The 16,561-nt window shown below is 39.9% G+C and overlaps 2 protein-coding genes across 2 annotated transcripts; both read right to left on the reverse strand.

The window, feature by feature from the left end:
* Window positions 1–1,952: 1,952 nt before the first annotated feature.
* Window positions 1,953–9,452, reverse strand: LOC117732549 (probable polypeptide N-acetylgalactosaminyltransferase 8). The gene is made up of 11 exons (XM_034535562.1): window positions 7,087–9,452; window positions 6,050–6,299; window positions 5,325–5,491; window positions 4,925–5,108; window positions 4,572–4,769; window positions 4,077–4,191; window positions 3,772–3,957; window positions 2,884–3,021; window positions 2,491–2,586; window positions 2,236–2,403; window positions 1,953–2,082 (listed from the first exon to the last, which is right to left on the reverse strand). The coding sequence occupies exons 1-11, from the start codon at window positions 7,259–7,261 to the stop codon at window positions 1,954–1,956; spliced, it is 1,806 nt and encodes a 601-aa protein (XP_034391453.1). The 5' UTR covers window positions 7,262–9,452; the 3' UTR covers window position 1,953.
* A 113-nt stretch (window positions 9,453–9,565) lies between these two features.
* ndufa9a (NADH:ubiquinone oxidoreductase subunit A9a) lies at window positions 9,566–16,156 on the reverse strand. The gene is made up of 11 exons (XM_034535563.1): window positions 16,051–16,156; window positions 14,813–14,986; window positions 13,703–13,800; window positions 13,472–13,563; window positions 13,160–13,301; window positions 12,955–13,057; window positions 12,630–12,700; window positions 12,449–12,525; window positions 11,733–11,828; window positions 11,426–11,492; window positions 9,566–9,821 (listed from the first exon to the last, which is right to left on the reverse strand). Exons 1-11 carry the CDS (start codon window positions 16,127–16,129, stop codon window positions 9,651–9,653), a joined length of 1,170 nt encoding a protein of 389 aa, XP_034391454.1. The 5' UTR covers window positions 16,130–16,156; the 3' UTR covers window positions 9,566–9,650.
* Between the last annotated feature and the right edge of the window lie 405 nt (window positions 16,157–16,561).

A 16,561-nucleotide genomic window follows, 5' to 3' on the forward strand; every position in this document is an offset into this window, starting at 1 on the left:
TGTGCTTATGTGTCACAACTATTAGCATGTGTGACAAAGACCTCCTTGCTGTATACATGCATGTATCTATATGTCTTGTGACAACACTGATAAGTACTCCTTTGTTTGTAAATATCAAAGCTGAATATTCCAATAACAGCCCACTCCTCTGTATACTGTCTTTATAGCGCTGTGAATTTCAATCTTCAGCACTCACTTGCACAGAATTGTTGTGGCTCTGTGCTACTGAGCCTCTTCTTGCGAGAACAAAAACTTTAAAGATAAGTTTTAGTTTTTCGATATTAATCATTTAAGCTTAAAAAGACTTAACACCTGGTAGGGTAAACTTTTGACACGACAATACAAAGAAAAAAGTGTAGAACTTCGAACTTGTGAAGTTGTGTATTTTGATACATCGACAGATTGACAGTGAACTAGATATCTTCTTTCTTAGTAAGGTTAAAATAAATACATAATGTCTAGTTTAATAGTGGGAAACATTTGTTAAAAACAATGACAGGTCTAATTGTGCAAAAACTCACGGAAACTTTCTGATTTCTACCTTTTCATTTTCTAGATCCAATGTAACACATGAAATGGTTCCATGCACAATGCTTGAACATGGACGCTGAAAGCTTGAAGAGAACCAGGGCAGGCAGCTGGAGCTGCACTTTGTGCCCTTAATTCACAATCTATCTTCACTGAATTACTTCATTGGCTGCAATAGAAGTATTTTTGCACTTTGTTATGTAAAAGTTATTATGTTGTTTTACTATTTAATTTACATATGTTCTCATTATTGAATAATCTATTTGAAACTCCAACATATATATCATAGTATTAAGATATGCAATATATTTTCTCTTTTATTTATGAATCTATTTGAAACTCAAATATGTATGTGTATATATATATATATATATATATATATATATATATATATATATATATATATATTCAATTCAATTATTTTTATTTTGACTCTGCTTAAAGACATTGTATTATACCATCCAACACTGTTTTTAATTAAATTATTTTTTATTAAGAAATGGAAAGTCCCTCTATGAAAACATACATTCAAAATGTACTAAATAATTAATTTTGTGTGATTCTGTAGTGTTTTAGGAAAACACAAAGCAGAACATTGTAAGACTGCTAGAAAACATAACAATTAAATACCACTAAAACATTTCAGGTTTCCAAAAGAAATTATCACATTAAGATACTCTAATTCTTATTTGGGTCATTGTAGTACAACAGATTTATGTGAAAATTAAACAAAAAGAATGAAGCCATATATTCAATATTGCATCCTATTAAAAAACCTGAGTTAAATGTCCTGGAAAAGGTAATAGTTTGTGACTATGCTTTTTTCTTTCTAATCTAATCTGAAATTCGACATACATTGCCTCGTGAATTTATGAGGTCAGCTCAGGATGGAGATTTTGACGGGCGCTCGTCTTGAAATCAAACATCAGAATGTCCTGATTGTCTCTGAGGGACATCCTGAGATGGTCTACTATGCATCAGAAGTGGAATGAGTTCATAACTATGGGCCATTCCTTTTTAAATATTATCTAAATCTATGTGTATATATATATATATATATATATGTGTATGTGTGTATATATATATATATATATATATATATATATATATGTGTATATGTATATATATGAGTATATATATATATGTATGTATATGTATGTGTATATATATATATATATATATATATATATGTATGTATGTGTATATATATATATGTATATATATATATGTGTGTGTGTATATGCATATATATGTGTGTATATATATATGTATATGTGTATATATATATATATATATATGACCTATTTTAAGACATGTTACAAAAATGGATATATACAAAAATGAATATATATATATTGAATTGATCAGTAAAAAATGTAAATAAGATCCAGTTTGTCATTATCCTTTAATTGTTTATGCCCTAAACTAAAAACTTGTGATAAGATGCTCAATCGTCCAGCTCTGTCCAGTGCACTGTTGAATGATGACCTTATAGCTTTCTCCCTGGGCGATCTCAAGACATCTCTTTGTTGCTTTGTTTCTGATCGATTGGCCCTGCAAAAGTTTGATCAAGAGACATAATTGATGAGATGGTGGCATAAATGCATCCAACACAATTATATTGTATGACTGTGATGGATTGTTCAAAAAGTCCCTGTGCAGAAGTAGGAACAAAATGCTACTCTACTGGTATCAGCTGGATCTTACTTGTTTGAAGTCCCAGTGCATGTGTAGTTGCTTTAGTTTAGCCAGCGGACACTCCTGCAGGGTGGGAGAGCTGCCAGAGCCTGGATCAACCAGGCAGCGGTTACTGTTATATTTGTGAGATTTAATCGCCCCAATGATGACTTCCCCATCTGCGGTGTAGAAGCAATGCTGGTGGAAAGAAAAGACAGTGATTTAATATTATGACTTGTGATTAACATCTCAGTATCAGTTTTTCCATCTGTCTTCTTATATAACCTGTGGCTGCTGGAAGTGGCATTCATACAGGATGGGGATGTTTCCTGGAATGACTCCCTGGTCCACACACTGGCTCCTTAGAAGGGCGTTCTGCAGCTGTACAGGTCGGTGTCATGTTAAGAGAGTTATTGATTTGACCTCGGCGTGAACATTCATTGATGTCATGTAAAATGTAATGTCCAATCCCAACGTTCAGCATGGATACATATCAAGGGCTTTGCCACATGACATTTTATTGCTACATTTAGTGTTCATTGAAAAAACAAAACTAATTAAATACATATGTCTGATCTTGAATTCAGTCTCAGTATTTCAGGCTTATTAATATAGGACTCACACTAAATATATATGACATGCTACATCCGCAAACTAATGACTGAAAATGTCTCTTACCACACCATACCCCAAGACGTTATCCCATGTTTCCAGACTTGGATAAACGTTGTCCAGGTACCACTTGAAAGGTTTACAGTTCAGCTTTTCTCTGAGCTTCCTCCTCTCGGACACGTCACCGGTATCAATTCCATGATTCTGTGCATCATGCGCAAAATCAAAAACTGCTTGAACAATGCTACATTTTGGTATAATCTAAATTCTTCAAAACAATTGAATGTCATATTTATAAAGCTAAGCAAATACATGTTGAAACACTGGCCCTAATGGCAGATTGTAATGTAATTATTGTGAAAGCGACAAAAGTGTAAAACGAAATGCCGTGTTGGTCAAAGATGCAGCAGTGTGTCTTTTTACTACTTTTTAATACGCCTTTTAACTACATTGTGACTTAGTAGGATAAACACACATGTTATTAATTATTTACAAAAAGTATATATAATAATTGTCTTATTCTGAAAAAAACATAAATGCTGGCTCTGTTCCATCCAAGTGTCCCGGTAATCCATGAGAGTGAGCCAGCATGCAGAATACCAGGACCCTGAAACTGAAGGGGCAAGATGGAATTGTCTGCTGTAAAAAAAAACGTGTTACCTCGCAGTAAAATATAAGTGATATAATATGAGCGTATGGTTGGATGGCAAAGAAGTGCAGTATGGTGTTTTTGTGTTTACACTTTTTCCCCCTGCGACAACTTGGATTGTTGATTGGATTGAGAGGAGAGTAGGATGTGTGTAAGATTTCTGAACATTTGTGTGCAAGTTATGGACGTTTTTTCGAGGTGAGAGCAAAAGAAAGTTATTGTTATGTGTGACTCCACGGCTAAATAACATTTCTCAGCAGCTGTACATTAAACAGTACGTCTCCAGGCGTAATCGTTGTGCCGACCTTCAGAGGGAGATTCCAGGCAATGAGCACGTTCCGCTTGTACTCGTCCAACCAGATATCTGCGACCCTCAAGGCATTTCTCCTCATGGCAGAGTTGAGATCAGGTGCATACGGTTTGTGTGCCCTCTCAATGTGAGCTACCCTTGAGCAAGGCACCACCTCTACGCTGCCTCCACACAGCCACACCTGAGCAGTGCCGACACAGAGGAGACAGTCGTCAGTGATTGACCAAATCTTCAACCTTGAACAATTTAAATTCTGTGCCATGTTTAATTCTTATTACCAAAACAGTTTTGGCTACTCACACGAATTCCAAGTTCAACATTTTCTCCACCGTAAACTGTCATTCCGCCATCAAGCCCACCGATTTCTCCAAGGAAGAGTCGGTCTGCTGCAAAGATTCCCATAACGGAGGGACTCCTGTCAAAATAAACAAACGGCGCCACTAGTCTCGTGCCAAAATTAATACGGCCTGTTATTACATGGGAGGAAGACAATGACATTTAGGGTCATTTTACTGTGAGATGAATGTGAACGCTGGTATTTAATATAACCTAATAATATAACATAATTATATTCTCCACTAGTCCTACTCTGAATGTATGAATACAAGTACTTCATGAGATTAAAAAATATATATAACTGAACACTTTTTTGCAAGTATGTGATTTGAGCATTTAGCAGTCAAAGTGACCAGCCAATCCCTAGGAAGAACTCTCCAAAAGTTTAGAAACTAGGTGAGGGTCTCATTTAATCACCCAACTCACATTGAGCTGACTAAGTTTATGTGTTCCACGTACTTCCCAGGCAACGATTCATCCCCCATCTTCAGCCACTCTGGCCTAAAGGACTCGTACATACACCACAAAGCCCAGTCAAAGCCATGAGAGAACGGGATATATGTTTCTACGTGTAGATTGTCAAAATGCACCTTCTCAAACACAGGGGACACCACCACTGTCCTGTCAGCCTTGATCCTGTCCAGCAGAGGTTCTGCCCTGGTAAGGACACCACAATTAAACAGTACAGCAACCTCAAGTGGAGGAAGTGAAGTAACACGTTCTCAACAGTATTGATGTAGGATTTTGTCAGCAGTTAATTTACTGTTTCCCTCATCTGGACCGCTTGATTTGAAAACATGTACAGTACGTACCATCCCTCTGTGGTTTCAATATGGGCATCCAAAATGGCCACAACATCTGCTGTGGCATGCTCCCAACCTGAGATCCGGGACTGGGACAACCCCATATGTTGCTTATGCCGCACTTTCTTTATGAGTCCAGGCCTCTCTTTGTGAATCTGCTCAATGTAGTCTTGCAATGGATTTCCAAGGTCGTCTAAAAATAGTCAACAGTCAAATCTATAAATGAACAAGCACAGATGACTACAACAGCTTTACAACTTATATACAAAACTCTATGAAGCACAGTACATGACTAGTGCAATTTACCCTACTTTCCTTCACAGGGGTTATGAGACTGACATGGCTGATGTTCAGAGTACTGAAACATATGAGCAACATCATCATGCTGAAAGTGCACAGTGTCACCTACTGTAAGTGCTGCAGTCATCCACTAGAACGATTTCCCTCAGCAGGTGCTCTGGAGTGTGGGTGATGATGCTTCTCACGGCCCTTTTGATGACCGAAAGAGCCTCGTTTATGTAGATCAGTACCACGCTGATGGATGGCAGGTCGATGGGATAATTCTTCATCAGACACCTATGGTGTGAGATGTAGAGACGGGTGTAAACAACATGCGGTTAATGTGTCGGTCAATCTGTTATCAAGCAGAAGTCAACTGCAGAGAAACCGACTGAACGTGCATCTCAATATGTCATGGAGCTTGTGTTTCGTAGATGTTCTCCATGCTGCATCATGAAATGTAGGATATCAGGGGTAATTGTTTGATCTGGCTTGACAACATAAGGGAAAAGAGAGGACGAAGAGACTGAACTCACTAGTAAGCTTACGAGGTACAAGAGGTTATAACCTAATTTAAGGATTGGCTGATCTGTGTCATATTCTGGATAAAGGGTGCCATTATGTCACAGTTAACTTGTCATGCCCTGTTGAGTGCATGTTTTTGTGGCTTAATATTGCTTTGGCACAGTTATTTAATGCAATTAAATTCAAATTATCATAATTTAATAGATTAGCTGCATCTGAAACACTGGTAGGCGGTTCATAATAACTGGAGACCGAGAACACATCAGATTCCTGTGCATAGCAAGTTATGGCAAAGGTCGCCATTTGAAAATAGTTAGAACAAAAAGTTACCTTTTGTCTCTTGTTTCTGGAAGCTTCCTGTCTATTGGCAACCTATTGCTCAGAAAGGCGTTGTATCCATAAATCTGAAATAGAGCCTCCGCCTCCTTTTGTTCCTCTTCTGACAGGTCATCGCCCCACTTGGCAAACAGGAAGGAGTTTGGATATAGCTTTGGGATCACAATCTTCTCTTTTACTTTATCCACATTTAGTAAAACTTCATTGGTGGAGTTCTTTAGGTCAGATACTTCCATCAGCTTTGCTTTGGTTTGGATTGTGTTCATTGAAGGACAGAAATGGTTTACATTGTCAGTAAAACGGCACGACATTTGAAGTATAAATGTGTTTGGCAACGTAGCTGGAAGAAAATCGTATCAATGCTGCTGCAAACTCCTCTAATATTTTCCTCATTAAAATCAAATGTAGTACTACTGACCTACAGCACACATTTTCAAATCATAGTCAACTCAGGCTGACGGAACAACATGCGGTTGCAGTCGTACTCGTTTACATTTCCAAACACGCCATTGTAACTGTTGCTTTTATTACTGCTATTTTAGAAAAAGAAATGCCGTGCTTGTGCACACACATTTGAGTATCTGGAGTGCCATCAAATCAAAAATTGATTTAACAAGCCATTATGGCTCCTCCTTTCTACATCACTTATAGGCTTTAAATGAGAAATAACCTTGCAAAGGTGCACCGTATTCTTATATTTCATATTCATATTCTCACAAGCCAATCAGAGCAAACTTATTTTCAGGAGGAATACTTAGACACACACGTTAAAACAGCAGAACCTAGATGGCAAAGATATACTGTATTTACATTTTAAGGGGATTCACCTGCAGTTAACTAAAGTTATTGCATGAAGTTCTCAGCAATCTCTTACAGATACACAACTCTTGCTTGTACAGGAGTTGGACATTAAAAGGTCTTATGGTTAATTTACTTTAGATTACAGATCTTTCAAACAATATATGATAGGATTAGAAAGTCAGAGCTTTATACTACAGCATTGTTATGGTTGCTTCTGAATGGGTACTCACCCAGCTTGTTTAGGGTCTTTTCAATCCGGTCCAGTTTCCTCCTCAGAACCTCTTGATCCGTGACACGCTCTGGAAAAGATTGGCCTGTTCTCCAACTCGCGATCATGTAAATGAGGAAGTATATTGAGAGTAAAGAGGCTCCAATTATTCCAGCTCTTCGCATATATATCGTCATTGTGGTTTCTGACGAAGGATCACAACAATGTCATTCTGTACCTCTAAACCGACCACTCTAAAGCTCAAATCACACAGTAAAGTACATCTTGACTTAAAGATAAATTACTGTCCTTAAATATGTATTTAATGCCAATATAACAAATGAGGTAAACCTCGTAGCCTGATCGTACCATGCAGACTTCAGGGTGGAGAGGTGGACCAACACTATCTCAAAAGCTATAAATATCAAAGGTTTCAAAGTACACTTCATTATTTACTGCGTCGACAAAGCTAATCAAACTACTTTGATTTGAGCAAGTTTTTATGGTTTTATTGCACCTTTGAAGTATCTTTGCCATCAATGACAGCCTTGACTCTAAGTACAATGTATTTACAGAGCAAGTGCTTGACAGTGGTAACAAGAAAACAAAATGAACACAATGGGACTATACAAGGGTCAATCATTTACAAGAAATGTATTTTAAGAAGGCACAATGAAATACAAAATAAAAACAGATTAAAAGCAGGCCTAGAGCAATCATTTTACCCAAACGCCAGCCGAAGCAGGTATGTCAAGAGTTGATTTTTAAAAGAATCAGCAGGCAGAGCATTCCATAGCTTTGGTGCTACTGCCTCAAAAGCTCGGTCTCAAGGCGAATGAGTAGGACGGACAGAAGATTGAACAGGTTTGACCTGAGAGATTCTATGTGCGTTGGTCTTTATATAATCGCAACATTTAAGTCGCCCACTCTCTGCCCACTCCAACGCCTGTTTGGTGGAGTCTTTGTTCCTGGCAAATTAAATTTTTCCGTACAATATCTGATTGTCTACAACTACTGCATACTTTCAATTCAATTCAGTTTATTTTAGCCCAAAATCACAAATTATCCTCAGAGGGCTTTACAATCTGTACACATACGACATCCCTGTCCCAGGACCTCACATCGAATCGTATGAATGGAACTCCAATCAATGAATCATGCTCCGCTGAAAAATGACACCGGTCACATCAATAAAAAAAAAAAGTGGTTTGATAAAATGTCAGTGAAAGTTGTTTTCAATTACTGAAGAAAAATGAATAAAAGGAGGGAGCACACATCTCTGACTAGTGGCAATGGTCTGAGCCCAAGTGGTGGCACTCCTGTGACAACTATTGGCAGCTCGTGGCACCTACATACAAGTGGAGATATTTATCTTGTATTTAAAAAGCCAAATTCTAACATTTAGGCATAAACACTTGTCAGTGTCAGTTGGCACAAAAAGTGAAAAACGTCATTCAATATTGCAGCTAATATGACTATTAAAGTAGGCCTGATAATTAGTAAAGATTGCATTTGTTCCTTTTTGTTTCAAAACAAAAAAGTATTTCAATAAAGTACATTTCTAAATAAAGTTGAACCTGGTTGCGCAACACGGGCATACAGTTTTAAGCTCCAAAGATCAATTTATTTGCACCATTGCATCCAATTTCAATGGGTCCCATTTATATTCAAGGGGTTAAGAAAAAAAAGTTTATCCCCCAGTTAATTAGAATTTATATAGTTGTGCAGTTATAGTAGCTGTTACACTTAAGGTGTGCATGTTCAGGTATACATGGAGGAAAAATAAGTGAAATGTAGTAGTAGCAAAACAATATTCAGCATAGTATTAAGTCTACAAAAAGACACATCATCTATCTTATCTGTACACTTTTGGTATTGACAAGAAAAAAAACACAGCTCCTTTGTGACTGAACTAAAATCCATACAGCTGACCTATCGTAAAAATGGGTGTTCTCAGGAATCGTGGCTCCACCCACTCAGCTCCTTGACGGGTGTTGAACGAGTGCCGCTCGCCTGCCGCTATCCTGACACAGACCTGCCACTGTGGTGCTAGTGCCACAAGGAGGATCTCAGCCTTGCGGTCTAAAGTGGGCGTTTTAATATAGTCAGCTCTTAGCTTCTTTATGTAATGACGTTCAGCAACCAGTTCTTCCATTTAACTTTTCAGTTTCCAGGTTTATTTTTCGTCATCTATAAGAACCAATGTCTCAATTGTATTGTAGTCTGAAACCAAACTGGACCCCCCAGGACATTAACATTATCGTGCACAAAGTTAGCTACGGGCTTCGTGAAAAGTGGCAGTTTTCCTGCAGACTCCAGCGGGGTTTAACCATTGCAGCATGACACGCCACCTCCAGCCATCGTGGTGGGGATTGTGCGTGTTTGTATTTTCTGTCGTACAACAACTAAACGTCCAATAGAGTAAACATGAAGAATGGATGAACACTTTATCGGAGGCAATGTATGGTAAGAAGGCATATCTAATAAAAACAAGACAAGCCTTAAGAGGATACTTTTTTTTATTTATGTACAGAATGTTGTCAAAGACCAAACAATCAGAGGTACTGCCCTGGTGTTGTTGGAAGTTTAATAGTCGACAGTCTTGGCTGGCCTCGTCTCATCTATGTCAGTTTCCTGGTAACGGAATTTACGATGGAAACGCATAATCTCAATTATCCTTTGTTCTACAGTGGAAGGAGTGATGCCAAGATCCTCCAGACCAGGAAGTCCTGGGTACTTCATGTCTGTTGTGTGAAACTGGAAAATGAAAGCACAGTACAGAATTAGTGCAAGCTGTAGAGCAAGGGTGGGCAAACTACGGCCCGCGGGCCGGATCCGGCCCATTGGGCGTTTTGATCCGGCCCGCCGAGTATTCTGAATTATAAATTATAGTAAAGACCGCTGTAACGCTTCGTACCCTCGGGGCTGCGTGTTCGCGCTCCTGCAGCAGAACACGGCAGGTTAAAGAGCGCCGTCACGCTTTCTGCTGCAGGAGAGGCGCACACAAACAGCCTGAAAGAGCTGAGCAATAAATGAGCATTAAGAAACATCGATGCTGGTCTGTTGCCGTCGTCGTGCTTCAGGAAACTCAAGTCGGGAACGGAGAAGCGTCACCGCGCTGCGTGCCGTGCTTTCTGCTGCGAGTCCACAGCCTGCTGCTCGCTGCTCACCACCACAGGCAAGCTCACCGTAATGTACCGCTGGAAAGTTACGCTTCTTAGTGTTCACAATCCTTTGGAATTACGTCGTAAAGAGTTAACTTTTTTCGAAGAGTTCTGGAAATTTGAATTTGGCATGCCACTTTCTGTCGCCGGAGACGGGGTTCGTTGTTGTAAAATTAACAGCTGCATCCAGAGTATTTTTCCTCGGCATAACGAACGCACATCAAACCCACGGGACTGCACCGCCCCGGACCAACAACACTGTTCCACTGAAACGGGTTCTTTACTTTTTAGTTATTGGCTTTTACTTGTAATTCATATTCATTCACACAAACACTCCATCAGAGGTGTCATTAGGCCTATTTTAGGGGGGCTACAGAATGTGTCTGTCTGTAGTTGTTAACGAGTGTTTCCTGCTTACATTCAGGTTTACCTGTAAGTCCAGGTAGTTACAGAATGTGTCTGTCTGTAGTTGTTAACGAGTGTTTCCTGCTTACATTCAGGTTTACCTGTAAGTCCAGGTAGTTACAGAATGTGTCTGTCGGTAGTTGTTAACGAGTGTTTCCTACTTAAATTCAGGTTTACTTGAGCCAAATGAAAGGGAAGTTAGAAACTGTCTCCATTGAGCGAGTGTGAACGAGCGAATTCGAAATACAAGAAATAACTATCGACATTTCTCTATTCATTGCATTAATATAGATTATTATAATGTTTTTTTTCCATTGAATGGTTTATTTGACACTGAACTAGTTCATCTTTATCTCAGTGATAGTGTCCAAATGAGCATAAAATATCACTATGACCCAGAAATTCTGTCTCTTGTGTTATCATATACTGAATGAAGCAAAACTACAGAGCAAAATCACACTCTGATTGAACCAATCTATGAACCGTCAGAAACAATGGATATCAGGGGCCCCAAGAAAAATGTGCGCACACATTCACCAGGGTGACACTCCCCTTGGGGCTTAGCCCCCCCTTTCTTGGAATCCTACAAACGCCCCTGCTCTCCATCCATCTGATACTGGCCCGGCCCGTCTGTCAAATTATAAAAGTCAATGTGGCCCCTGAGCCAAAAAGTTTGCCCACCCCTGCTGTAGAGCCTCCACGGTTGGTGGCACAATAGGCCCCTTTCACAGAAGCCCATCAAAATGTCTAGTGTTCCCAAAGCTTTAGTCATATAGATCGTGGTCGTCTTACCCTGTCCACTTTGTCTGCGGTTGTCCAGGGCTCAAATGGGTTCATTGCAAAATACCGAGCAACAAGGCTGAAAGTATAAAAAATATATCTTGATGAGCGGGTTACTGTTTTGTTTGTATAATGTGTTCAAGCAGCACAGTTACACTACAAATATGAGGTAACATTTAAAAAATGTTTTGCATAATGTGAACTCGGATGTGGTAATATTGTGTACACTTAGCAATCTACAATTAATCCTCCATTTTGTTTTGCTTGGCAACAACATGCCTTCGTTGCGGTTGCTCTGAAAATGCAGTAAAGCACGTACTGATAGAGCGGGCGGGGCAAGGGGTAGGGCAGAAACGGTCTGTGTGCCATGCCGTAGATGTACTTCACCAGGTCATAGAGGAGGTAACGGTTGGGCCTAGATACCAAGAGGAAACAGGACAAAAACAGTTCATGAAATAAATCTGAGCTCAAAAGTGATACAAATATAGAGCATGAAACAGACCAGCATGTGATGACAGACAGGGATTCCTATCCTTCAATAAGCCACTTATGTGCAGTCAAGGTGGTCTCTAACGTTCACTTAATTGCATCTTCGTCTGATAATCTCACTTGCAAATTTATAATCTCATGAAAATTATTCCAATAAATATAAATACAATAAAATAATGTACAAAACTCAGCCATTCCTAATCAAAGTTTACGTTGCCCTCAGATGCTCAGGCAGACGGTTCCAGCGGCTCGGAGCAGAGTAACTAAAAGCTGCTCCATCTTTGGAACCACTTCCAAAGGCATTACCAGTTCATAACTGTACGCATGCAAGACATGGTGACATGCATTGTGTTGTTCCCTGAAATGCACAAATTCTGTAAATTGTGCCCATGACTTCATCAAAGTACACTTTCTTGCTCATTACAAATGATGGCTGATTGCTATTGCTCTAGCTATATATTTTTATCCATACTTTATGTTATTATCGTTATCAAATTTCAGTATTTGCTCCAATCCTAGGCACAGTTTTGAGTACTGACCACCTACCCAACTAATGCATATGTTTTCCCATTAGAATCAGGGTCTCTGGCAGCATTGACGATGGCCTTAGCCACATCCACCACCTGAGGGAGAAAAGAGACGGGTGAGTTGGGTTCATTTGATCAATTATTTTATTTATTGTAAAAGGGAAAATATCAGAATAGCTGCCCCCTGTTATCAAACCTACATGAACAGGCTGCTTCTCAGTCTTCTTTCCCATGGATATGAGTGGAATAGCACCGCCAAACCTGCGCATGTCTAAAAGGATTAAAACCACACATTCAATTTTCACTGGTTAGCTGATAACTATTGAAAAGGGACTGTTTTAATACTGTGGAACAAGTGATCATTTTGTTTTAGCAATAACATCCATGAAAGAGCACTGAAAAGCAGCGCAGCAACGTTCACTAACATGAGTCACATTCCCATCACTCAGAAACGGACGTGTTGGCCTACTAGTCGATTAGTCAATGACTGATCTTTAGTCTCTCTTTCACAAACAACTGTCTTACTTGCAAAATAGTTGAAGAATCTGTCCTCCCTCCCAAAGAACTCAGCGGGCTTCAAGATGACCGCTTCGGGAAACTCATCTCTCACTGCCGTCTCTCCTACAGCCTGTGGGTAGAAGTACACTATACAATGATCAACTGATTAAACATGTTGATACTGTTCAACAGAAGCACAGATACATTAGCTTGAATGAAAACAGCCCTTCACCTTGTTCCTCAGGTATTTGGACCGGCTGCGTATGTCAGCGTTGAGGTGAGACATGTGGATCAACTTTGTGACACCGGCCTCTCTGGAGGCCTTGGCAATCTGCTGAGGGATGGTCACGAAGACGTCCTCATAGAGATAGTTCCTGTGCACAGAAAGAGGCGAAATACGTGCTTGTGAATGCTTACCTATGTTCAGCAACGTCCTCCAACGTTCACCTACATCTCATCTCTAAACCAGCTTAAAATTAATTTCATATCAACAACATAACACATAAAGCAGATACTTTAAGACATTTTTCCAGACTACACATACCACGTCTCCCACTCTCTGCCGACAAGGTTGATGACAACATTGGAGTTCTCCACGGCCCGTTTGATGGAGTCTTGGTTCCTTGCATCCCACTCCTGCGACAACACATTTGCATTTCATTTAAGGCTCTAAAAGTATTAGTTATATAAATAAGTACATGCAGATCAAAGAATCCACCCTCCAAGAGTTTGGCAAAATGTCTTCAAGATACCCGTGTGTCCGTCTGAATCTTACCATAAAAATGATCTGTCCAAGATCACCCATTGGCTTCAAGTACATGATGTCATACTGATCACAACGGTGAGGGACGACCATCTGACAGCCAATGCGACCTGCAAAACATCAGAAAATAAACAATCACGTCTTTGGGTCATTCTCTTAAAGCATTTCCCCCTATGTGTGCGCCCCACAGTTTGAGAACCACTGGCTTAACGGGACACTTGCAAAGAAAATCAGTTTTTGGGGTGGATGTAAATGAGTATAGCCAACTCATTTCTTTCCTAAGAACAGTTTCTTTTTATGTCAGTCAGCCTTCAGAAATCCAATAGCACACCATAGGATACAGATGAGTAATTTACACTTATTTAATATTGTTTGTAAAAATTGTTTTCTTGCTTTATTCCAAAGAAGGCACCTTTTCAGCTTTCAGAACACAGCAGCAGGGCTGGTCACGCCTTTTTCAATCCATTTACATTTAGGATGCGAGGGAAGACTAAATAAAAATAGCTATTCCGAGCGAAGACCCTACAGATTTAAGTTTGTATTGAAGAAAATGTTTTATATATTCATATATTTAACAAATCATGAGGGCTTATTTAGAACACCCATGGGCATGAGGGGTCCATGCCAGACTTTGTACATATTTGGACAAATTAAAGAATTAAAAAAAAAAATTGAAATGCGTATAAATTAATTATTGATACTTCAAACGAGAAGTTAGTTAGTATTCTCTTGAACTAAAAAGGGACCACAATGAAAATGAGGTATCTCTCAACTTTATTGTGTTATCCACAATACATATTTCAATTGTATTGCATGTCAAATGTATTTGTGTATGTTTTGTTATATATGTTTTGGTATTTTTGTTCATATCTCAAATACATCAAATAACCTAAACTGAGGCAGTATCTATTAAAATTCCTGAAATAGTAATTTGGTGGGATTAATAAAGACATTTAGCCTAATTGTGCTCATAGCTGAGATGAGATCTTATCTACGATATTGGACACCTGATGTGACGTTTACAAGCACACGCTCAAAATACACAAGTTTGTTGAATATATAGTCAATGTTAGTGTGCAATAAACGTATCAGTTATTATATACACTATGTCTTTCAACTCACCCAGCCTGTTGACCACGTATCGACCAAGAAAACCAGTAGCACCAAACACTGTTGCCGCTATTCCACTGGAGGAGGAGCGTCCTCCTTGACCTTTGGGGACGACAGCATGGTGCAGCTTCCTCTGCTGGACTTTGGTGACGGAGGCAGCCGACAGTACAGCAGGGGAGCAGCTACCTATTAAGAAGAAAGGAACATAGCCAGTGTTTGATCCACATTGTAGAACATTTGTGATGCTCTTAATTTGTATGGCGTTATACTGAGAGGTGTTACTAATGCTTACTGTGATTTCACCTCGTTTATATTAACGGGGTGGACAGAAAACACATTTCAGTATCACACAATACAGTTCATCATCACCAACTACATAGTTGAATCCTCTAACAGTAAAACTGGAGATCCATAATGCTGACAATGTGACACCGAGCTTCTGTAGTGGTATTGAATGCAATCTTTTTTTCCCTCCATTTCATGCTTTGGGCACATTGTGTTTTACTCTGTAAACTTAGTACAAATTAGCTGTAAAAAAAAAAGAAAGAAAAATGGCGACAACATGGGATACTATTGTATGGAGTGACCAGATGAAACGCACACGTGAGCAAGAAGGCATCTTAAAAGGCTGCATCTTCCAAACGAATAATCGAAGACAGGGATCTGAGACTGTGGGGTGATACGCGCTGCGTTAGAAATGGAGACGACGTGAACCACATAGCGCGCAGGAACTAACGCCAGCTCAGTGTCACTGTGCAGACGCGATACTTTAAGCACCGTCGCTGGAAAACAACACATCAGTTAGTCGGACATATACAATTGCGGTTGCATTTCAAAAGTGAAAACTAATCGTGACGTGAATGTAACTAATGTTACGTCAATAACAGCAAGTGAGCCACCATAACAGACATACTGTCGAGTGAGGTCACGGGAGGGGGATTAGCTACAGCTCAACCCAACCAAACTAGCGTTAATCATTCATTCATTATCGCACATAGTGATGCGGGTGTTTATGTAGTGAGGTCGCTGATGATATTAGAGTTAATTAAAAATCAAAATGTGAGCTACTAGCTAGCTAATTTAGCTAAAGCCCTTGCTAGGTGACTATCCGAGCAAGGTCACTCGAGCCGAGTGTGTGGTCCAACTGTGAGCCTGGGTTAGCATTAATTACGTGTACATATCTGAAATAACAATATATTCCTACATGTCAATGCAAGCATGACATGCCTACTGTTTTAAACAGTACTCACTTGAAATCCTGGGAAGGACACTAGCAGGACGGCTAACCAGCGCTACGGTCGCCATTTTTCCGACTACGGCAAACCGCATGGGCCAAGAAGCCCAAGTCGAATCACAACAATGGTACGTGGAGTTATAGTCACAGTGTAGCGCGCACTCAGGGCGAAGGCTGGAAAATGTGCTTCTGACAATACAAAACGTATAACAAGATGAGAAGGACGGAGGACCACAGGACCAGATGAGATGGACGGAGGACCACAGGACAAGATGAGAAGGATGGAGGACCACAGGACCAGATGAGATGGACGGAGGACCACAGGACCAGATGAGAAGGACGGAGGACCACAGGACCAGATGAGATGGACGGAGGACCACAGGACAAGATGAGATGGACGGAGGACCACAGGACCAGATGAGATGGACGGAGGACCACAGGACCAGATGAGAAGGACGGAGGACCACAGGACCAGATGAGATGGACGGAGGACCACAGGACCAGATGAGAAGGACGGAGGACCACAG

Source organism: Cyclopterus lumpus, chromosome 6 (assembly GCF_009769545.1).
Source record: "Cyclopterus lumpus isolate fCycLum1 chromosome 6, fCycLum1.pri, whole genome shotgun sequence".
Lineage (NCBI taxonomy): Eukaryota > Metazoa > Chordata > Actinopteri > Perciformes > Cyclopteridae > Cyclopterus > Cyclopterus lumpus.

Bases quoted from the DNA above. Each gene is read 5' to 3' on its own strand.
- ndufa9a (XM_034535563.1), bottom strand. From the start codon at position 16,129: ATGCGGTTTGCCGTAGTCGGAAAAATGGCGACCGTAGCGCTGGTTAGC. The intron at 14,987-16,050 runs GTGAGTACTGTT...TCTTCTTAATAG, and splicing joins TGTCCTTCCCAGGATTTCAA to GTAGCTGCTCCCCTGCTGTA. The intron at 9,822-11,425 runs GTAAGACGACCA...TTCATTTTCCAG, and splicing joins CCGCAGACAAAGTGGACAGG to TTTCACACAACAGACATGAA.
- LOC117732549 (XM_034535562.1), bottom strand. From the start codon at position 7,261: ATGACGATATATATGCGAAGAGCTGGAATAATTGGAGCCTCTTTACTC. The intron at 3,958-4,076 runs GTGAGTAGCCAA...GGCACTGCTCAG, and splicing joins ATGTTGAACTTGGAATTCGT to GTGTGGCTGTGTGGAGGCAG. The intron at 2,587-2,883 runs GTAAGAGACATT...CGACCTGTACAG, and splicing joins ACGTCTTGGGGTATGGTGTG to CTGCAGAACGCCCTTCTAAG.